Raw genomic sequence first — 24,701 nt, 5'->3', positions numbered from 1 at the left:
ATAGATGTATGAGTGCTGCCAGCATTGCTGCAATGGTTGAAGGGGTGGGGGGGTCAGCCTGTCAGTGCTCAGATCATATGCTGCACACTGCATCAAATTGGTCTGCATGGCTGTCGTCCTAGAAGGAAGACTCTTCTAAAGATGATGCACAAGAAAGCCCACAGTCAGTTTGTTGAAGACCAGCAGACTAAGGGACATGGATTACTGGAACCATGTCCTGTGGTCCGATGAGACCAAGATAAACTTATTTGGTTCAGATTGTGTCAAGCCTGTGTGGCGGCAACCACGTGAGGAGTACAAATACAAGTGTGTCTTGCCTACAGTCAAGCATGGTGGTGGGAGTGCCATGGTCTGGACCTGCATGAGTGCTGCCGGCACTGGGGAGCTACAGTTCATTAAAGGAACCATGAATGCCAACATGTACTGTGACATACTGAAGCAGAGCCTGATTCCCTCCTTTCAGAGACTGGCCCGTAGGGCAGTATTTCAATATAACTACCCTAAACACACCTCCAAGATGACCACTGCCTTGATAAAGTAGCTGAAGGTAAAGGTGATAGACTGGCCAAGCATGTCTCCAGACCTAAACCCTATTGAGTATCTGTGGGACATCCTCAAATGGAAGGTGGGGGAGCGCAAGGTCTCTAACATCCACCAGTTCTGTGATGTCATCTTGGAGGAGTGGAAGGGGACTCCAGTGGCAACCTGTGAAGCTCTGGTGAACTCCATCCCCAAGAGGGTTAAGGCAGTGCTGGAAAAGCGTATGGTGGCCACACAAAATATTGACACTTAGGGCCCAATTTCCACTTAGGGGTGTATTTACTTTTGTTGCCAACGGTTTAGACATTAATGGCTGTGTGTTGAATTATTTTGAGGGGACAGCAAATTTACACTGTTAAAAAGGCTGTACACTCACTACTTTACATTGTAGCAAAGTGTCATTTCTTCAGTGTCGCATGAAAAGATATAATAAAATATTTAAAAAAATGTGAGGGGTGTACTCACTTTTGTGAGATACTTTCTATATATCTCTATCGATATCTCTCTATCATGCAGAATTTTCCCATCGTACCACATGAAAGTAAATGTAGCCACCAAGCACTATCCCAGGTGCTGAAGCAAAAATGGGCCGTCTCGTAAGCTTACATTCCTGCTTTTCCAAATAAAGATACCAAGAGAACAAAGAAAAAATGACAATAGGAGTAAATTCGACAGTTGCTTAAAATTGCATGCTCTATCGGAATCTTGAAAGAAAAAAATTGGGTTCATTATCCCTTTTAAGAAGATTCAACACATTTTTACACAAAAGGGGTTATTCATCATAGTGCTGTTGATGCACTTTTAAAGGACAAGCTTGCGGTTTCTTATTTCCTGTAGGAAAGCATTTATAACAAAGTATATTGGCAAAATTAACAAACTTAAGGGATACAATCCTTTTTATTGTTCTAACTTCTTGATAGCTGTATAATCCTCCATCATGCTAGTTCTGGAAATGGAAACTGGCAATGGACTACCCTAAACGGTAAGGTAGGGTTTGGAACTTAAAGGGATACTAAACCCAAATTTGATTCAGATAGAGCATGCAACTTTCTTATTTACTCCTATCAAATTTTCTTCATAATCTTGCTATCTTTGTTTTAAAAAGAAGGAATTTAAAGCTTAGAAGCCAGCCCATTTTGGTTCAGCACCCTGGATAGCGCTTGCATATTGGTGGCTATATTTAGCAAACCAATAAGCAAGCATAACCCAGGTTCTAAACAAAAAAATGGGCCGACTCTTAAGCTTTACATTCCTGCTTTTTAAATAAAGATAGCAAGAGAACAAAGAAAAATTGATAATAGGAGTAAATTAGAAAATTGCTTAAAATTGCATGGCTCTATCTGAATCATTAAATACTATATTTGGGTTTAGTGTCCCATTTAAAGAAGATCCATTTGATACCAAGCCACACGAGTGTTTCTGAATGTCGCATTCTTAGGATAGCTGCATTAATGCAGTTAGAGCTGGACTAAGTTATAATTGTCTGTTTATACCATAATGAACAAGAAACCATTACTGGTGGTGAGGCTTGTATAGATTGGATCTGTTCAGCTGGAATGGGTATGGAATCTACAGCTATAACAATAAGGGCTTAAATATGATATAAAGGTAAACAAACGTGCTAATTTATCACATGTTTCAGATCTGTAATAAGCCCTGTTTTCTTTGCCTTCCCGATTTTAAAGGGATACTAAACCCAAATTGCACGCAATTTTAAGCAACTTTCTAATTTGCTCCTATTATCAATTTTTTCTTCTATCTTTATTAGAAAAGCAAGAATGTTAACTTAGGAGCCGGCCCATTTTTGGTTGAGCACCTGGGTTTCACTTGCTGATTGGGGGCTACGTATAGCCACCAATCAGCAAACGCTAATCAGGGTGCTGAACCAAAAATGGGGCCAGGTCATTGGCTTAGATTCTTGCTTTTTTTAATAAAATTGATAATAGGAGTAAATTAGAATGGTGCTGAAAATTGCATGCTCTATCTGAATCATGAAAGAAAAAATTGGGGTTTAGTATCTCTTTAAGATGTTGCGCTCAGCTTTCAATGGCAAACACTATAGCAAAGTGTTTCTTAAAATGTATCAATTGTGGCAGCAATGTAATCCAATTTTTCACACAATTAACTCTACTTTTATGTCATGCCTGATATAAGGTTGTAAGGCTAAACCAGCACTTGACAAATACAGGAGTTATTGATTAATAACACCCACTGTATATAGTCACACAGGGCTATTAACATGATTCCAACGCAAAGTATTTTATGAAGATGTCCACGGATTGTTCAGTGCTCTAATTGCTATTCTGCAAATACTCCTTCTGTAGTCCTGCTCCTCACGTCACTGGTGATGTATGTCAGTTTAAATGTAGCTTTCTAAGAAACTTGGCTATAAAGGCTTGTAAACTAATTTTGGATGAGCAGATGGTATAAATTAGTAAATTAGCAACGGGTTAGTGCAAAACTATTTCCAGAACATGCTATGTGTGGATATTTATCTTGGATTTAAAAAAAAAAAAAAACACGGCAAGAAATTAGTTATGCACTGACATTTATATATGATGGTTATTGGATTTTTTTTTTTTTGGGTCTGCTAAAGTATTACCTTTATGAGCTATCACTGACGACCCCCCCCCCTTTTTTTTTTAATACATCCAAACTCTTTAACATAACTCATTACTGAAAAGTTAGCATATTATACATCTACTTGTTTGTACATACTGCATATATCAATATGCCATTGTTAATGTTTACCAGCTTACCTGTAAATGAGGCAGTAAATCTGTTTTTGAATAGGGGTAAAGGAACAGCAAATTTTAATTATCTTACACAGTTGTAGGGATGAGCGATTGTTTTGCAATATTTGAAAAACTATATATATGTTTGTTCAATTTCGTATTTCGAATGTTTGTACAACAATCTAACATATATATATAATGTAATAGTTGATTTGAATTATGCAATATTCAAATTCGAATTTATATATTTGTAATAGTATTTCTAATGCTCTCTTTAAATGTAATATTTGAATTATACCCTTTATGTTCAAAACAGAAAAATTTGAATCCATATATATGTATCTATTATCGTATCATTTTAAGAAATTTCCTACCACATGAACTATTGAACTTCTGAAAAATATTTGTCAAATTTGAATGTTACATTCAAAATTTCAATTGAGGATATTCTATCTTATGAAGATTTGAAAACAAAAGTAATGTTTGAAAACCAGAAAGAACATTTGATTAAAGGGACACTGAACCCAAAATTTTTCTTTCGTGTTTCAGATAGAGCATGCAATTTTAAGCAACTTTCTAATTTATTCCTATTATCAATGTTTCTTCTTTCTCTTGCTATCTTTATATGAAAAAGAAGGCATCTAAGCTTTTTTTCTTGGTTCAGACTCTGGACAGCAGTTTTTGATTGGTGGATGAATTTATCCACCAATCAGCAAGGACAACCTAGGTTGTTCACCAAAAATGGGCCGGCATCTAAACTTACATTTTTGCATTTCAAATAAAGATACCAAGAGAATAAAGAACATTTGACAATAGGGGTAAATTAGAAAGTTGCTTAAAATGTCATGCTCTATCTGAATCACAAAAGAAAAATTTTGGGTTCAGTGTCCCTTTTAATTTTAATGGATTTCCTTCTTATAAACATTAGATTGTCCAAAATGAATGTCCACAGGACTATTCGTTCTACCAAAACAAATTACACTTTAAGCACATTAACCCATCCCATTATAAAGCTATTTTGTTCCTTAATGTATGTTTCTGAAGTGTAAGTCGTTCATAACTACCTTGAAATAACACTTGTGGAAGGCTACTCTGGCCACCCCCTAATGTTATGCTCTGACGTTTCCATTTGAAAATCTGATGGTGCGTTTGCAGAACTTGGTTCTTTTAATGAACTCTGCTTATATACAGATAAAATTGTTATTGGTGATTAAATCATTGTAGCCACTAGGGATTGTGCACAGCTCAGATGTTTAGTTTGGTGAATCTGTTTGTTATGGTGGTTAGGAGGTAATTGTATTGTGTGTTTTATTTTCTTAGTCTGTATTCTGGGATTTCACTTACAAGTTGCTTCTACATTTCTGAGATAAGAGGAATTACTCAATTGCAAATTAAGGGTGGTTATCTCGGGTTTATGTCCATTAAGGGAACAATAAAGCTAAACAAATTGTTCATAAGATATTTTAAGCATTGTAAAAAAACAAAATAAAAACAAATGCAGTGTAAATTACTTCATTATTTTTCCTGTAGTTTACACCTGCAATTGTAATTTTTTTGTGATTTGCTTAAGAGCCAAGAATCCATGTTGACAGCAATGGGCAGTTTTTTTTCTGTATCCAGTTTTTCACGCTTACATGTATACAAACTGTATCAGCATCAATAACTTCTATCTGACTTCATTAATACAGGTGATGCGCCACCCAGATCATGTTTCCTCCATAGTCTTCCTCTGGGCTCATCATGAAAAGATGGTTGCTATTGACCAGTCCGTGGTGTTCCTTGGTGGTTTAGATTTGGCTTATGGTCGTTGGGACGATCACAACTACAGATTGTCAGATGTGGGAAGCCACATGCAGCAGGTAAAACAGGCCATTTCCATACTACAACTCCTCAATTAACTCTATTTAACCTCTCCCTGTACCTGCTCCTCATATTTTCTAAAATTTCTCTCATTGCTCTGTTATCATCTTTAACACTTCTCTATATACTCTCTACTTATAACACCTTTTGCTTGATATACTAATTCCTCATTCTCCCCCTACATCTTTTCTCTGATTTCTCTCTTCTTTCTCTCTATCCATCAGTCTTCTTGCTACCTGTCTCTCTGCCCCAGTAAGGTCGCATCCTGCTGTCCCCATGGTTTGTCTCTCGGCAGAATGGATCTCCTGGAGGTGACATTTCAAAAGAAGAGGAACCATGTGAACTCCAGTGTTGGCTGGGGAAAGATTACAGTAACCTTATCTTCAAAGACTGGGTAGAGCTGGACAAGCCATTTGAGGGTAAGTATGCGAAGAAAATATTAATACTGCATTGTGCCTTTTAAAAGGTCTCACCACCTAATAATTCATTATTGGATATCAAGCACTTTCTTGCTGATGGTTAATATTCACTATTGGTGGCAAGTATGTAGTTAAAATATGACTATGAAAACATAAAAATTGTTTATGATTTTGATCATAAATGTTACAATATAGTAAATGATAAAACTTTTTAAAAATGTACCTATTTTAAATGCAAGAAAGATGAAGATGACTATTGACCAATTAAATTGTATTTTCTTTGTAAATTCAGACTTCATTGACAGAATGAAGAATCCCAGAATGCCTTGGAGAGATATAGGAGCAGTAATTCATGGCAAGGCAGCTAGAGATGCATCACGGCACTTTATTCAGCGCTGGAATTTTACCAAAGTAGGTATTGAAACAGTGTACTGTAGTGTGTGTGTGTGTGTGTGTGTGTGTGTGAGACGGTCCATAATACATGAAATGTGGGATTAAAGTCCAGTGCACTAGGAGGAACTAGAGCTGTTATTCCATCCCCTTGCTCAGAATCCCTCAGTCATGTCTCTTTCTCCAGCAAGGAGGGAGGTAAATTCAGAAGTGCTGATCCACACGTCGTTGAGAGGCTTTCGCTAACCAATCGTGAGACCCATTTCCTCCCTAGATCTCTTACAAAGGACAGTGGAGTAGAATGGATTTTTCACTGCTTGGCTGATAACTCTTATCACAGTGTGGAAATGTCACAAGCCTCTACTAGTGTGCTGTTCCTTGAGTGACACGCAGTCCTCCCAGGAGAAAAACAGATCTATTTGCCAATCCCCTTGGTTATAGATGCTGTTCCTTGTGAGATCCTTTGCACCGTTGTTGCACTACCTCGGATGGGCCTATCTACTGGAAGCAGTCTTCTGCACCTGAAGTGAGCACAGTAAATGAAGGTGCTGACAGGTAAGTACAATGCACCTTTATTGCCCTCAAGCTATTAGTATGGACATGTACACATGATTCAAATAGCTTGGGTTCATAGACACATGCGCCAAATAACTTCTACAACACAAGCACTTTTGCAAAATCTTTAAAAATTAGGTTCTGTTTCTTTTAGTTTACCGTGCTTTATATTTGGACACACCGGTGTTCCTGTCCAGTCAGCTGCGGCTCTCCTTGTTCTCTAAACTTTAGACAGGATGTTTGCAAAAATTGTAGCTCCAAAGCAGCCTGCCTTTCTATCCTGTTTCTCTTGAGTTACCTCAGAGATCAGTGGCCATCTTTAAAGTAGTCATGGTCTACTAGAGTTTGAAGGGGTAAGCTAGCCTAACCAAATCTGTCTTTAACCCTTTGTAACCTGCAAGCCCAGCAGCAATTATTTTATTTATTAAATAAACCTATTTTTTACAAAACATTAAAGAGACAGTACAGTTTTTCTGAAATTCCAAATAGGACTTCAGATTTGCATTGTGCCATCTTTTATTGTGTTCCCTACTTGGGGTTATCTCTGTGTGCATTACAATTGTGTTCTGTGCTCCTATTTACCATCTTTACCATTCTGTACTTGATAAATGGAGCACACTGGTGCAGCTCAGTTCTCTTGCCATTATGATGTCCCCTAGAAGGGCAATCCAGGGATAGTTGAACCTCTTCAATGTTATGTTTTGCTAGGTAAGGATGTTTTTGGTGTGTCCCCCTGCTCAGCTATTCACAACATGTACTGAGTCTATCTAATTTGAGACCTGTATCGCAGTGGTCAGGTGTTTACTGCCCATCAGGCCATTCCCAAGGGAGTTCTTCTGAACTGTCCCCTAAATTTTAAAAACATATGTCCACCCTGCTATTACTGATTTGGTAGCAGTCATTCTTTTAGCAGTTCAGCGCAAGCATTTGCAAGGTGCAGATCCTTCACAAAGTTTAGCTCATAGGGACATAACCAATGTTGGAATCAGAAATTTGCTTTGGGGAAGATTTCTCAGAAACTCAGGACTCCACTGCTGAAGATGTGTCCATTAATTTCAGACTTGAGCATATGCACTCTATAAATGATAACATCTTTAACATAGCACACATAAGAAATGGTCTACCTGACTCAGTTTCTGTTTTGATTACAAAGGAATGGAACAAACCTGGGATTACCTTTGTTCCCTCTCTTAAAATTTAAAAATTTTTCCGCTCACCTCTGTAAAATGGGAGGTATGGGAAACCATCCCAAAGTTGGATGTAGCAATATTCCATGTGGACTACAATTCCTTTAGCAGATAGGACCTCCTTCAAGATTCCTATAGTCAGAAAGCTTGGAGGCTTTCACCGAAGATTCTTCCAGATTTTGGGCTTTATGTTTAGACTGTCAGTGTAGCTTGCATGGCAGCAGCTACTGTGCTACAGTGCGACAAACTGGCTGACCTTTTCACTGAAGGAAGATCCCTGGATGAAATTCAGTATTGCTTAAAAATGGCCAGGACTGCAAACCACTTTATTTGTGATGCATCTGTAGAAATCACTCATTGCACTGCAAAAAGTGCTGCAATCGCTGTTTTGGCAAGACAAGCCTTATGGCTCAAGTCATGGTCTGCAGACATGATTTCTAATTGCACACTTTTATTTCTTACCTTACAAGGGAAGATTTTGTTCAAGAAGTCCGCTCTTGCTTCTAAGTCTGCATGAAGATGTGGCCCCAAGCCAGATGAAATTCTGGTAGGGAACAGATTGTACCTTTTTCAGGAGGCCTGGGAGAAGTCCGTTCAAGATTCTTGGGTGTTAAACAAAATTTCCCATTACCGAATAGGCTTTCGAAAAACACCTCCTCAAGGTGGCTTCCTACTGCTTATGTGCTTTGAGGTCCTTCAAAGGCTAAAGCCTTTTTGGTTTGTGTAAAACACCTGAAAGCGATGAGTGATCACTCCCGCTCCTGTCATGGAACAGAATCAGGATTTCTACTCCAATCTGTTAATTGTTCCAAAGAAGGAAGGAACTTTTGGGCCTAAATTATGGATCTCAAAGCTCTAAATTTCTGAAAATACCAACTTTGGTAATTTGTAATTGGTGCCTTACTTCCTTTAGTACAGGAGGGTCAATTTATGTGTACCATTATGTTAAAAGATGCATATTTATTCATATTCACAGTGATAATGTCAAATTTCTGAGGTTTGCCTTCCTAGACAGGTATCGGTTTATGGCACCTCCATTTGGTCCTGCAACTGCACCTAGTGTCTTTACAAAAGGTCTGTGGTGTGAACTAAAGGAATTACTGTAAATCCGTACCTAGACAACATTCTAGTACAGGCGCCTTCTCTCCAGTTGATGAGCGAAAACACACTAGAGGGTTATTCTGCTGCTATCCAGTCATGGTTGGAAAATCACCCTACCAAAGAGCTCCTTATATTTTCAGACTCGGGTATGCTTCCTGGAGTCTAAAATAAATTCAGTTTCTAGATAGTGTGTGTGAGAACTATACAGACCTAAAGGGACATAATACTCATTTGCTAAATCACTTGAAACTGATGCCGTATAACTGTAAAAATCTGACAGGAAAATATCACATGAGCATCTCTATGTAAAAAAGATATTTTACCTCACAATTTCCTCAGCTTAGCAGAGTAAGTCCTGTGTAAAAAGTTGTTCTTCAGTTGCTGTCCAGCTGCAGGAAAGGTAAAAAAAATATTTAAGAAATGAACTGCAGCCAATAAGCATCAACAGTGCTGAGGTCATGAACTCTTTTACTGTGATCTCATGAAATTTCACTTAACTCTCTCATGAGATTTCCTTAAACTAAATATGGAAATAACATGAGTGTGCAAGAGGCTCACTCCCTTGCCTGTCCCGGGACAGACATACTGATTTGCTGCTTAAAGTCCTTTACTGTGAATACTAGGACATTTTGAGGTAAAATATCTTTCTTTTTTACATAGAGATGTTCAGGTGATATTCTAGTCCGCTTTTTACAGATATGCTGCATCACTTTCATGTGTTTCAACATTTGGGTATCATGGCCCTTAGAGTTATACAAGGAAACAAACCTTGCAAAACTTAGTTTCCTTTCTACAGTGGCTCAATGCATGGAAGTGATAGCCCTCATGTTAGTGGCTTCAGATATAGTTCCCTTTGCCCAGTTAAATCTGCAACCTCTCCTATTGAGGATGTTAAAATTGTGGGGTGGAGATTACAAGGATTTGTCTCAAAAGATCCTACTGGACTTTAAGACATGGGGGCCTATTTAACAAATGTCGTGCGGATCAGGTCCACAAGACATCGCTAAGGACTCTCCGTATTCAGCATTGCACCAGCAGCTCACAAGAGCTGCTGGTGTAACGCCGCCCCCTGCAGACTCGTGGCCAATCGGCTGCCAGTTGGGTGGTGTCATTTAACCCGATCATACTCGATCGGGTTGAATTCCGGCGATTCCTGTCCGCCTGCTCAGAGCTCACAAAGTGCACTGTTCTATAACTTGTGTTTCTGGCGAGTCTGAAGACTCACCAGAAACACGGGCCGTCAAGCTCCGTTCGGAGCTTGATAGATAGGCCCCATGGTGGCAGATTCACCTGTCCATTTTTCAGGAGGCTGCCTTTCTCCCGCTAATGTGGGTGATGATCATCAGATGCCAGCCTGACAGGTTGGGGTATTGTCTGGAGTTCCTAGAGGGTGCAATGAGTTTGCCCCCTACTAATTTAAAATTTTGAAACTCTGCACATAATTGGCCCAGCCTAAGTCAGGACCCCCTCCCTTGTCTGATTTGGCAGCCTTCTCTCAGAAAGGGCTGTCATTTGCAATTACTTTTTTGTATTAAAAATAGATAAATAACACACCAAAAGTGTTAATAAGAGCGCTAACAACAAGCTAGTATATAACTAGTATAAAAACAGAGTGTTGTATGCTATAGTGCATTAAACATGCATATAGTCTAAAATGAGTCCAGATATAGTCCAATATTCAAAGAAGGTGTTCACTCAGGCAGCTCTCCTCGAGTGTAAGGTCATCCACTTCAGAGTAATTTTATTGAAAAGTAGAGAAGGTGTAACATAACACTGTGAGGATATAAGATAATATGCAAGAACAAATACACTCACATGCAGTAGAGCACTCATACAAAGTGCAAATGAAGCAGGCCAGATCCTCCTTTGATTGTAGCGGACTGAGCTCCCGTCACGGGCACCCACCCAGTTACCTTTGAGCAGTTCACTGTACCGGACCTATATCTTGGCCTTCTGTATGCTGGCTACAAGTGGCGGCGGACGAGTGTACTTAACAAGGTTCCCTGCACTGTGACGGGAGGAGAGTTAGTCCGGCAACTCTAAAGATCCAGCCTGCTTCATTTGCACTTTGTATGAGTGCTCTACTGCATGTGAGTTTATTTGTTCTTGCATATTATCTTATATTCTCAGTGTTATGCTATGTGGTACCTTCTCTACTTTTTACTATAGGATTACTATTTTTGTATTATCAGAATCTCAAAGCAAAGTTTGATAGTTTTAAAAAGTTTAATGATACCCTGATTCAGGCAAGGAAACCAGGCACATATATCACAAGATTTGGGGGGAAAAAATCCTGGTGTGAGGCTAAATGATCATGTACTGCTAAAATTATTTTCTCGAATTCCTAGAGTGTTACAGTACTTATAGGATGGTCTGGAAAAGGCTCATCAGCCAGCTCTTTTAAGAGTCAGATATATTGGTTGACATTTTGACATTTGTTAAAGGGTCACTGAACCCAAATATTTTCTTTTGTGATTCAGATAGACTGAGCATGCAATTTTAAGCAACTTTCTAATTTACTCCTATTATCAAATTTTTTTCATTCTCTTGGTATGTTTATTTGAAAAACAAAAATGTAAGTTTAGATGCCGGCCCATTTTTGGTGAACAACCTGGGTTTTCCTTGCTGATTGGACAGCACCAATAAACAAGTGCTGTCCATGGTTCTGAACCAACACTTTGCTGGCTCCTTAGCATAGATGTCGTCTTTTTCAAATAAAGATAGCAAGAGAACGAAGAAAAATTGATAATAGAAGTAAATTAGAAAGTTGCCTAAAATTGCATGCTCTATCTGAATCACGAAAGAAAAAATTTGGGTTCAGTGTCCCTTTAAGGCCTTAATCAGAATAGTTATTAAACTAGCTGCTCCTCTGTGGAATCTTAATCTGGTTTTAAGGGTCCCCCATGATGCTGCTCTCCAGATTAAATTGTTGTCTTTGAAAGGTTCTATTTCTCTTGTCCATTTCTTCACCAAGAAACGTGTCTGAGCTTTCAGCACTATCCTGTGATTTTTCATCAGGATTAGGCAATTTTGAGAACCAACTACTCTATCCTCAGAAAACAATAGTCAGGAAATTGTAGTTCCTTACAATTCTTGGTAGGTGGACATAATGATGGAACGACTTCTTCACAACATAAATGTTGTAAAAACCTCAGAGACATTAAACTGCTGGGCACAACTATTTTAGAATAGTTACTACTCACTATGCTAATGCCTTCCCTCCTAATGCTGTAGTCTTCTTTAAATTTGTGTTGCTATTTTAACCGCTGAAATGTTGTCTTATGGTGAAGCTCCTCCTCTTTGTACTGGGGGCTGCCATCTTGGAGCACATGCATTCTCAGATACTGTGACTGAAGTAGTGTGCATTTACATATCTGTGAGGTTGTCAACTTTTTGACAACTGTATAAAGTGCTTTAGGTTAGGGTGCATGATACAAAGCAGGAGCTGTACAATTTTTTGTAGTGGCTGCATTGCTCTATATTGAGTGCTTTTTAAAATATATTTTGTGTAATTGTAAAACAAAAAAATGTAAAGCTCATATGATGCGTCATGCACACTAACTCCAAGCAAATGATACAGCTGTAAAGTGTCCAATATTGATCTGTGAGTGAGCACTACTTCTGTCACAGGCGGTGAGAATACTTAAACTTAAAGTGATACTAAACTCAATTTTTTTTTCTTTCAAGCAACTTTCTAATTTACTCCTATTATCAATTTTTCTTCGTTCTCTTGCTATCTTTATTTAAAAAGCATGAATGTAAAGATTAGGATCCGGCCCATTTTAGGTTCAGCGCCCTGGATAGTGCTTGCTTTATTGCTGGCTACATTTATCCACCAATAAGCAAGAGTAATCCAGGTTCTGAACCAAAAATGGGCCGACTCCTAAACTTTACATTCCTGCTTTTTAAATAAAGATAGCAAGAGAATGAAGAAAAATTGATAATGGGAGTAAATTAGTTGCTTAAAATTGCCTGCTCTATCTGAATCATAAAAGAACAAGTTTGGGTTTAGTATCCCTTGAAGTACTTTGCACTATTATAACAGTAAAACTGACTTGCAAACTGCTGCAGAAACAGGATGAAATGCAATAACCGTGAGTAGTGCACATCCGTTTAATGCCCCATTTACCTTGAAGCCACAAAGGATTTTAGAAACCCCTCTTCTTTATTTTATTTATTTTTCTGGACCCAGCAAAGAACAGAGAACTACAGCAGTTATCTTAGCTCATTGGCATAAGGCCTTGATTCAGAAGGCCTAAGGAATCAGAGGACTCCCCTGAGCGTAATACTGATAATTTCACTAGAGTAGTTGCCCATGTTGGTCTTCTTTACACTTCTTTACATACTTTTACAAAATTCTATCACGTTTTTGCCTCTTCAGACACTCTTGACAGGAAAGTTTTGCCTGTTCAGTAATGTACCTGCCTTAACTGTTATCCTGCCCTATTTCATGGTGGTCTTGTGGACTTCACTGCTTGGGTATAGGATCCCACATGTGACGGCTCGTTGGCTCTCACATCTTATGAAAGAAAAAAAATGAGACCTGCCCTATTTTTTTTTTTTTTAGTCAAGGCAGTGCCAATTTGCACTTCAATTGTCTTGCTTTATCTTTTCTGTTTTTTACTCCTTTCTCTTTGCTATACATATGACTGATGGATTCTAGGAGAGTTGGAGGGATTAAAAACACTGGTATGTTGGGTGTTTTTGCCTCCTCCTAGTGGACTGAAGTTTAATCCCACTCATGGACTCGCCATCATGAAAGAAATTAATTTATCAGGTAAGCATACACTTTGTTTTTTCTAATGTTACCTGCTGACTCTCTCCTCCTTCTCTTATGCAGACAAGCAAGTCAAAATATAAAACTTCTGGCTACCCTTATCTGCTGCCGAAGTCCATTAGCACAGCAGACAAACCAAACTATACTGTGCCAGGATCCCACACAGCCACTGTGCAGGTAGGATATTGAGCCCAGACTAGTTAAAAGGACAGGGCAGTAGTGGTTGGGTGTGGTGTGGTGTTAGTGTTACTAGACTCTTTATAAAGATGGGAATGATTTACAAGCCTAACCGTATTCTCTTATGCTAGGTTCTAAGATCAGTTGATCGCTGGTCAGCAGAATCCTATGAATGCTCTATTTGCAATGCGTATCTTCACTGTATAGAAGAAGCTCAGCACTACGTCTACATAGAGGTAGTAATATTGTGCAAATATTTGTCTGTAATTGCTTTCCATTCTCTGTGCTTGCATGAAATTACAATCTTTTGTATTAAAAAATAAATTTCTGGGTTGGGGTACTAATATTTTTATTTTAAACTTATTCTAAATACCCCCATTTTTAATTCATACCTCCTTCCACAATTTATTTCTCCCTTTTTATAGAGCTGCAATTATTTTAATGTATTCCTTCCACTGAAAGGGAAAAAAATCTTCTTTTCTAAAATAAAAAAAGGGTTTTTTAACCATATAGCAACAGCCTTGTAATGGTTTTTAGTTCTCAGAGCTAAAAGAAAAGTGTTGTATCTATGCAGTCTCTAGTTCTTGAGGAATGTTGCTTTTATCTGTATTCTCAGCAAGCTTTTCGCAGGGCCCTCGTCCAACTTTCTCTAAACTATTCTGTCTTTAAGCAGTACTTTTCCAGTTGAATTCCCGTCATATGCTGGAAAAAAAAACTACAGCCAGTTTTTCAGTGAGCTAACTAAAATAAAATGTAGGCAGTATCCATGGAAACTAGCTTGGTATTCATCATAAAAGAATTCAGGGTCTATGGATATAATTGCTCAGGTCAACTTATATTCTTATTTCAACATTAACAGTAAAAAAAAGCTAACTTCTCACTGAAATATAATAAGCAATAGTAGATTCTCATGTAGCCTTAACGTCCTCAAGGTTACCTCTAGTATGAGGTTCCTGCTATTAAATCCTGCACAACAGATCTCTCTCCACACTCTTAGAAGTATTTCTGTAATTTATTTGTACACAAACTGCCTCCAATACGGTCGTAGGCTGTGCTCACAAGCATCATACCCTCACATATGCTTGAAGTGTTGGTGTGAAGATATAATATGTAGTAGTATCACTTGAAGAATGCTCAAGTGTGAAATTTGTGTGACCACAGTCTTATCTGTGGCGGTTTGTGTGCACGAGACAAGTTGTCACTAAGTTAAAAATACGTTTTTAGTGAGGGAGCCAGGGCAGACTGACAGCCCATTGGGCATCTGGGCATGTTTAAGCGACCCATTCAGCCCGCCTTGCTCTTCCCAACCATGTCTCTCTTTTAAAGGGACAGTAATCTCATTTAATTTTAGTTCATTTCAATGTATTTTCATTATTCATTTTGCTCACTTTTCTTGTAATTTAGCAATTTCTAATTCTCCTAAAATCAAAAGCACCCCACTGACTTCTCAAGGCTAGCCCTGCTACATAACTTTCACTAATTGGTTTTAACTGATAACTACTGCAAAATAGAGTATGTTATACTGACTTTGACAGTAGCTAGCCTTGTTTTCTACAGACTAAAGCCCATATTTGCCCTTAAAAAATAAGGCAAAAGGTGGGTGGCGTTTAGCTATTGAAAAATAATTACTGCAGAATGCAGAAGAAGACTGTCGCTTGCGTCATTCAGCTCTTTTCAGAGCCGGATTTCATCTTGTGAAAGTGCAACACTCTAAGTTCTATACAAATCCAGATCCATGTCTAATAATTACAGTAATACGGATGTGTTTCCAATGACTTGTTATACCAACTGAAGAATATAAAATGGATGAGAAATTGCTCATTTATGCTGCTTTTTGTAAATTAAATAGCTGGATTTGCTCTTTAAAACCACAGCCCATCTAAATAAGCTAAGCTTGCAGACAGATCAGATCTTGTTATCACTCAAGTACTTCCCATTCTTATCTCTGTCTCTGTACAATACTTTAAAGCTCTAAAATGTTCTTATCTCTTCCACCTCCCACTGTGAGTGTAATTTCTTCTGCTGGCTGTGTTTACATAGTTTGTCAATAGCCTACACATAGGTAAATAAACTTTCAGTATAGTTAGGGATACTACAGGCTAAATCAGCTATTTCCAAATACCAATATAAAGGTTAAGGAGCAATTTGTTAACAATTTGTATACACTTCAGCAGGTAAAATAGATCATTGGGAACAAATAGCCGTTCAAAGATGGCCTCATCAATAAATCTTGCCAATGCGCTTTCACGTAATAGCATCCGCATTGACAGCGACCATGTTTGAATAGTCACTGTCAGGTTGATGTGGAATAGCAAGTTGCATTTCTATTTCACATCAGTGCTACCCCCTGACTATGGACCCTTGGCCAGTTATTGATTGATTAAGAAGTCAGTCAGCCCCTTGAGGGAGATTATTAGAAATCAGAAGGAGCATTTTAAGTCTCTGTAGGAGTATTTCTCTTTTAAAACAGATTATTTCTTTCTTTTAAAATTAAGTTTGTTTAGTGCCCTACATGAAGCTGTTCTATTTCCTTCCATGTCTCTCTAAGATAAATCAAGAACTGGGCGTTCTACTTTGTCTAAGACTGGCAACGAGCCCACATAGTTATGACCTCTGTCTAACCCTCACAAAACAGCACGATTCAGCTTTTTATTTCATTGTGTTCCAATAAAAACAGATGCTTAGGCTAGACACATCAGGATTCCTTTGGTTAACTAAACTGCTACAGAGGATGGAAATATTCAGCCATTGTGAAAAAAATAAGCAATTGATTAACATATCTATTGATTTTATTCTATTATTTCTCTACCATGCTGATGGAATTGAGGGAACAGCAAAAGTATAAGTGGGGGCATGTATTAAACAACTTAATACATTTTATACAATTCCATATAAACTATTCTGGCTCCAGTTGGGTATATATTTTATTTTTCTTTAAGGGACAGGAGTCCAGATTTGCATGCCTTCCCCACTTTTGCTACAAGTGCTGGGGCTGATGCCACAAATGTGGTGATAACCTTTTAAAATATCCATTTATGTAAATACATATATATGCTCTCTTTAAAATCCAAATTTTTATGGTTCCCTCACACTGGATTTGCTTAGCCCTGTATTATATTTTTTTTTATTTGTTGATGCTTCTAAAATTGTATTTTTAATCTGTATATTTTTTTTTTGCACCCAAAACAAAGCGATGTTGTTTTCGTGCCTTTTTGGAGGTTGTGTCTAGGGATGGGGGGGCGAATGTGCTGAAATTGTAATTAGTTTGGTTGAATGAATAGTCCTGTGGACATTCGTTCTGGACAATCAAATGTTGATAAGAATGAAAATCCATTAAAATTCGGTAATCTGTTATTTATGGTTTTTGAATGTTACTTCCGTTTTCATAATTGGATTGAAAATCCACATTCGAAATTTCAAATGTAACATTCGATTTAACATTCTATTCAGAACTTTAATAGTTCATGTGGTAGGAAATTTTGTAAATTGTGACATAATAGATACAAATATATCAATTCAAATGTGTCTATTTTGAATATTGCATAATTCCAATATTACATTTAAAGAGAGCATTAATAATACTATTAAATTGATTCAGATTTGAATATTGCATAATTCGAATCAAATTATTAGAAAAATTATAATAGAATATTACATTTTAAATAAAGCATTAGAAATACTATTACATTAAATAAATATTGTACAAACATTCGTAAAAAAAAAAATGTTAAAATTTGTTACATTTTTCAAATGCTGCGAAACATTCCTAGTTGTGTCCCTATCCACAAATTTAACTTTGTGATTTGCACTATTCACCCTTTGATCATTTAACCCTTGAGAATCAGTTATACAGAAACCTGTGTTCATAGTTTCCAACATTTCAAAAAACATTTAACTTGAAAAAATGTGTTAAGCTCCTGCTAAGCAAAGCCTCAGTATATACATGGGGGAAATTACATGTTACAAATTGTGCAACATAATTGAGATGCCTGGCTTCATCACCCACTTTCTCCTACCCTCCCTGGTATTATATATCACTTATTATATGCTTCCCTTACCTGGCACCTGACCTCACACTGTTAAACTTTAGTAAAACAGAAAACTACAGATAAAGAAAACTGAAGAAAAAAAAAGTGTAGGCAATGACGCTAATCCCACATCACCCTCTGTAGTGGGACGGAGTACTGCACTGCGCACAATATTCATTAACTACAGACTAAACACAAGAGACGAATTTAAAGGGACACTGAACCCAAATTTTTTCTTTCATGATTCAGATAGAGCATGCAATTTTAAGCAACTTTCAAATTTTACTCCTATTATCAATTTTTCTTCGTTTTCTTGCCTTTCTTTGAAAAAAGAAGGCATATAAGCTAAGGAGCCAGCCAATTTTTGATTTAGAACAATGGACAGCACTTAATTATTGGTGGGTGAATTTATCCACCAATCGGCAAGAACAACCCAGGTTGTTAACCAGAAATGGGCCGGCATCTAAACTTACATTCTTTCAAATTTCAAATAAAGATACCAATAGGAGTAAATTAGAAAATTGCTTAAAATTGCATGCTCTATCTGAATCACAAATGAAAAAATTTTGGTACAGTGTCCCTGTAAAAGGTAGGGACAGGAAACCAAAAATATGAGTGTTCTGGGGAAAAACAAGACAATTGGCAACGCTATGCCTACTCTGCTTCAGGATCAGCTTAAACTACTTTCCATTTTTATCCAAAAATAAAACTTTAAATTTCCTGATCTTATTAAATAGTTATTTTAAAATATTCAAGCATTAACCCCTTAATGACCGAGGATGTACGCCATACGTCCTCAGAAAAAATGCAGTTAACGCCTGAGGACGTATGGCGTACGTCCTCGGTTTGGAAAGCAGCTGGTCGCTTCCAGCTGCTTTCCGGTTATTGCAGGATGCCTCAATATCGAGGAATCCTGCAATAACAATTTGTACCCCTCCGGTGCAGAGAGAGCCACTCTGTGGCCCTCTCTACACCGGACATCGATGGCCGCAATCGTTGGTGGGTGGGAGCTGCAGTGGGAGGCGGGTGGGCGGCCATCGATGGCTTCAGAGACACAGAGGAGGGCGGGATCGGGGGCGGGAGAGTCAGGGGCGTGCACAAGGGATCGGCGGGCGGGCGCGTGCACGGGGAGGGAGCGGGTGAGAACCGCTTACACTACAGAAATATTCCTCTATAAGTGGGATGAAGAGGGGGAATAAATGCCCCCAAAAAGTAATCTAAGGGATCTGGGAGGGGGTGGGGGTAGGGGTTGGTCGTGGGGAAGCTACACTACAGAAAAATGTAAAAAATAAAATAAAAAAAGAGAACAAATATTGTTAACTGGGTACTGGCAGACAGCTGCCAGTACCCAAGATGGCCCCCAATAAGGCAGGGGGGGGGGGTTAGAGAGCTGTTTTTTGGGGGGGGATCAGGGAGGTTGGGGGGCTAAGGGGGATCCTACAAAGTAGCATATGTAAATATGCTAAAGATGTATTTTTTAAAAAAAAAAAAAAAACTTATTTTAGTACTGGCAGACTTTCTGCCAGTACTTAAGATGGTGGGGACAATTGTGGGGTGGGGGAGGGAAGGGAGCTGTTTGGGAGATGTCAGGTGGGAGGCTGATCTCTACACTAAAGCTAAAATTAACCCTGCAAGCTCCCTACAAACTACCTAATTAACCCCTTGACTGCTAGCCATAATACACGTGCGATGCGCAGCAGCACTTAGCGGCCTTCTAATTACCAAAAAGCAACGCCAAAGTCATATATGTCTGCTATTTCTGAACAAAGGGGATCCCAGAGAAGCATTTACAACTATTTGTGCCATAATTGCACATGCTGTTTGTAAATAATTTCAGTGAGAAACCTAAAATTGTGAAAAATTTAGCGTTTTTTTTTTTTTATTTGATTGCATTTGGCGGTGAAATGGTGGCATGAAATATACCAAAATGGGCCTAGATCAATACTTGGGGTTGTCTACTACACTACACTGAAGCTAAAATTTAACCCTAGAAGCTCCCTACATGCTCCCTAATTAACCCCTTCACTGCTGGGCATAATACACGTGTGGTGCGCAGTCGCATTTAGCAGCCTTCTAATTAGTAAAAAGCAAAACCAAAGCGATATATGTCTGCTATTTATGAACAAAGGGGATCCCAGAGAAGCATTTACAACCATGTATGCTATAATTGCATAAGTTTTTTGTAAATAATTTCAGTGAGAAACCTAAAGTTTGTGAAAAAAATTGTGAAAAAGTGAACAATTTTTTTTATTTGATCGCATTTGGCGGTGAAATGGTGGCATGAAATATACCAAAATGGGCCTAGATCAATACTTTGGGATGTCTTCTAAAAAAAAATATATACATGTCAAGGGATATTCAGGGATTCCTGAAAGATATCGGTGTTCTAATGTAACTAGCGCTAATTTTGAAAAAAAGTGATTTGGAAATAGCAAAGTGCTACTTGTATTTATGGCCCTATAACTTGCAAAAAAAGCAAAGAACATGTAAACATTGGGTATTTCTAAACTCAGGACAAACTTTAGAAACTATTTAGCATGGTTTTTGTTTGGTGGTTGTAGATGTATAACAGATTTTGGGGGTCAAAGTTAGAAAAAGTGTGTTTTTTTTTTTCCATTTTTTCCTCATATTTTATAAAAGTTTTTATAGTAAATTATAAGATATGATGAAAATAGTGGTATATTTTGAAAGTCCATTTAATGGCGAGAAAAACGGTATATAATATGTGTGGGTACAGTAAATGAGTAAGGGGAAAATTACAGCTAAACACAAACACCGCAGAAATGTAAAAATAGCCTTGGTCCCAAACGGACAGAAAATGGAAAAGTGCTGTGGTCATTAAGGGGTTAAACACTAAATAAAGCAAAGTATTGAGATTATTCCCCACCATCATATTGAAATTTATGTTTTATAAAAAAAAAATCTGTTTACACATGTGCAGCAACTCTAATGAAAACTAGGTTACACTAGGTAATTGAATTAAGTTCCTTTAAATTAATTTAAAGGAACTAAACCCAAAAATTTTTCTTTGATTCAGCATTCAATTTTAAGCAACTTTCTAATTTACTCCTATTATCAATTGTTCTTAGTTCTCTTGCTATCTTTATTTATTTGAAAAGCAGGAATGTAAAGCTTAAGAGCAGGTTCAGCACCCTGGTTAACGCTTTCTTATTAGTGTCTACATTTAGCCACCAATAAGCAAGCTCAACCCAGGTTCTAAACCAAAAATGGACACTCATGAAAGAAACATTTTTGGATATTATATCCCTTTAATCTAATGCACCTTGGTGCGGGTCCTGGGAGCTTCCTGTTAGTGCTGCCAGGGACCTGGCAAGAAGAGGATCGGGTTAGCTCTCTCTCCAGAGCGTGTTAGGGTTGTTATAGGTGAACTTTTCACCTGTAGCTTTGAAACATTTTACATTTTGTTTAACAAAAATTTTTTCGTTTTTAAATTAAACGAAAACCGAATAGTGCAGGGAACGAATATTTGGGGAAACAAATTTCCTCGAATATTCATATCGAACATTTTGTCAAACATTTTCTTCCCTGCACATCTCTAGTTTCCATTATGGCAGTACCCATGATTAGAGGGAGATAAATAAAATACACGTTTAAGCACATTATTACCTTTTAAATCAGGCCATCAAAAAGCAGTGATGTCCACGGAAAATGTTGTTTGCCGGGTGACATTATCAAGTAGCCAAGTGGGGCAGCAGGGTAATTTTTGCAATATTATAACATTTTATTATTGTTATTTAAGCGTTTTAAATCACAAAATAAACATAAATTGATTAAATGAGAAGGTGGGCAGCAGCATTGAAAAAAATTAATATTTGCAAATTTTAGCTTAAATTGTAGCAATTTTATTAAATTGTAATTGAGAAATTTTAGTAAAGTCAACCGGATGATGTGCCCTGGGGAAAACACTGAAACAATCTAGACACCTCCATTTCCCCTTGTTTTAAAGCCCAGAAGACCTTCTTTAAAATAAAGCCCCTATAAGTTTCAATAGCCGGTTAATCATTATGGTGATAGCAATCACTGGCTTGAATAAATGTGTGTTTGTTTGAAAATAGGCTCATAAGAGCCCCTATGTGCATATCAAATTTATATAACTATTCACAAAGGCACTAATTTATTTGAGGATAACCCCCTCTTTCTTTTGACTATAGAGTTTAAAATAAAATAAATACTATTGTTTGCAGCCTTATTTATTAAAATTGTTAATAAAATAACAGTATAATTTGAATCTGCTGCGTCTGCTGAAAAATATTGTATAATGTTTGTTTCTCACTGAAAAGTGACCTACAGTGGAGATTAAATGTTCATCTAAAATCTCCAAAACAGCTTAGCACATGGGCAGAAATGGCTCGGGAGTAAAGGGGTTAATATATTTTGTCTTACTGTTTTTTTTTTTTTTTTTTTAATTATTCCTAGAATCAATTCTTTATCACTAATGCAGATGGTCGAACAATTCATAACACCATTGGAAATGTTATAGTAAAGAGGATACTGCAGGCATACAGGTAAGCGGGCACAAATAAATACCGAATGCTTTGCATTTGTTAGTTTGGATTAAAGGGTTAGGTCAAAAATGAAATGTGCATTTCAATATGAAATAGAAGCATGTTTGCAAAATACTTTCATTAGCAATAATGCTTCTAGTAAATGTTATTACCGTTTTTCTGCGGCATACGCACATATCCTGTGAGGGCTGTGCACCAGTATTCAAACACCATGCTTGCTCAGATTTCTGGCTGTGGTGTGTATTGCTGATGACAACATAGGGCTAGATTTTATCAAAGCTGAGGCGGACAGGGGCATGTATACGCGCCCCTGTACGCCTCAGCTCGCCTACGGCGGTGCGAAATTACCCGCAGGAATTCTCCATTACAGACGAGTGCAATTTTGCGCTCGCGTGCAATCCCGCCCCCTGCCCGTGCACAGCCAATCACTCGCGGGCAGGAGCTGTCAATCTCCTTGGTCAGACTAGACCGCGGAGATTGAATTTCGCCACCTTAGAGGTGGCGAAGAGGTTAGGGAAGCGGCGGTCTGGTGACCGCTGCTTGGTTAATTACGGCGAGCAAGTTCTTGTGAGAACTTGCAGCCGTAGGGCTTTGATAAATCGAACCCATAATCTGTATAAATAAAAAGAGAAGCGCTCAACCTGGGAACGAATAATAGCATAATAGCTTATTCTATGGCTAGTTACCACCCGAGCAAAAAGAGGCTGCTTCTTAACATGTGCCTTTCACAGAGAAGAACTTTCCTGAAGCATAACAGTCTGATCCTGACTTTACAGTACAGTCCAGCCCCGAAATACCAGGCAATCCCTCTCTGAGTGAGAGAAACGGCAAAATATATATATATACACACATACATATACATACACACACAACAAAATGTGGAAACAAATACAATCACATTGTCTGATTTGGAAAGAATTTATTTGCAAATTATGGTGGAAAACAAGTATTTGGTCAATATCAAAAGTTCATCTCAATACTTTGTTATACATCCTTTGTTGGCAATGACAGAGGTCAAACGTTTTCTGTAAGTCTTCACATGGTTGTCACACACTGTTGCCGGTATGTTGGCCCATTCCTGCATGCAGATCTCCTCTAGAGCAGTGATGTTTTGGGGCTGTCGCTGGGCAACACGGACTTTCAACTCCCTCCAAAGATTTTCTATGGGGTTAAGATCTGGAGACTGGCTAGGCCACTCCAGGACCTTGAAATGCTTCTTATGAAGCCACTCCTTCGTTGCCCGGGCGGTGTGTTTGGGATCATTGTCATGCTGAAAGACCCAGCCACGTTTCATCTTCAATGCCCTTGCTGATGGAAGGAGGTTTGCTCAAAATCTCACGGTACATGGCCCCATTCATTCTTTCATGTACACGGATCAGTAGTCCTGTTCCCTTTGCAGAGAAACAGCCCCAAAGAATGATGTTGCCACCCCCATGCTTCACAGTAGGTATGGTGTTCTTTGGTTGCAACTCAGCATTCTCTCTCCACCAAACACGAAGAGTTGTGTTTCTACCAAACAGTTTTGCTTTGGTTTTATCTGACCATATGACATTCTCCCAATCCACTTCTGGATCATCCAAATGCTCTCTAGCATACTTCAGACGGGCCCGGACATGTACTGGCTTAAGCAGGGGGACACGCCTGGCACTGCAGGATCTGAGTCCCTGGCGGCGTAGTGGGTTACTGATGGTAGTCTTTGTTACGTTGGTCCCAGCTCTCTGCAAGTCATTCACTAGGTCCCACTGTGTGATTCTGGGATGTTTGCTCACCGTTCTTGTGATCATTTTGACCCCACGGGGTGAGATCTTGCGTGGAGCCCCAGATCGAGGGAGATTATCAGTGGTCTTGTATGTCTTTCATTTTCTAATTATTGCTCCCACAGTTGATTTCTTCACACCAAGCTGCTTGCCTATTACAGATTCAGTCTTCCCAGCCTGGTGCAGGTCTACAATTTTGTTTCTGGTGTCCTTCGACAGCTCTTTGGTCTTCACCATAGTGGAGTTTGGAGTGTGACTGTTTGAAGTTGTGGACAGGTGTCTTTTTTATACTGATAACAAGTTCAAACAGGTGCCATTAATACAGGAAATGAGTGGAGGACAGAGGAGCCTCTTAAAGAAGAAGATACAGGTCTGTGAGAGCCAGAAATCTTGCTTGTTTGTAGGTGACCAAATACTTATTTTCCACCATAATATGCAAATAAATTCTTTCCAAATCAGACAATGTGATTGTCTGGTTTTGTTTCCACATTTTGTCTCTCATAGTTGAGGTATACCTATGATGAAAATTACAGACCTCTCATCTTCTTAAGTGGGAGAACTTGCACAATTGGTGGCTGACTAAATACTTTTTTGCCCCACTGTATGTATATGTGTGTGTATATGTATATGTGTGTGAGTATTATATATA

The 24,701-nt window shown here is 38.3% G+C and overlaps 1 protein-coding gene across 1 annotated transcript in view; it reads left to right on the top strand.

Moving 5' to 3' along the window:
• PLD2 (phospholipase D2) overlaps positions 1-24,701 on the top strand; it is a 159,340-nt gene that overhangs the window by 103,239 nt on the left and 31,400 nt on the right. The window contains exons 14-19 of the mRNA XM_053718329.1: positions 4,964-5,134; positions 5,431-5,554; positions 5,847-5,965; positions 13,628-13,741; positions 13,873-13,977; positions 22,207-22,295. Of these exons, the coding sequence (XP_053574304.1) occupies positions 4,964-5,134; positions 5,431-5,554; positions 5,847-5,965; positions 13,628-13,741; positions 13,873-13,977; positions 22,207-22,295 (722 nt within the window). The remainder of the gene's footprint in view (positions 1-4,963; positions 5,135-5,430; positions 5,555-5,846; positions 5,966-13,627; positions 13,742-13,872; positions 13,978-22,206; positions 22,296-24,701) is intronic.

The sequence above is a fragment of the Bombina bombina genome, chromosome 6, assembly GCF_027579735.1.
Source record: "Bombina bombina isolate aBomBom1 chromosome 6, aBomBom1.pri, whole genome shotgun sequence".
Taxonomy (NCBI): Eukaryota; Metazoa; Chordata; class Amphibia; order Anura; family Bombinatoridae; genus Bombina; species Bombina bombina.
Note: the sequence above shows the minus strand (reverse complement) of the source record. Positions and strands in the feature narration are given on the sequence as shown.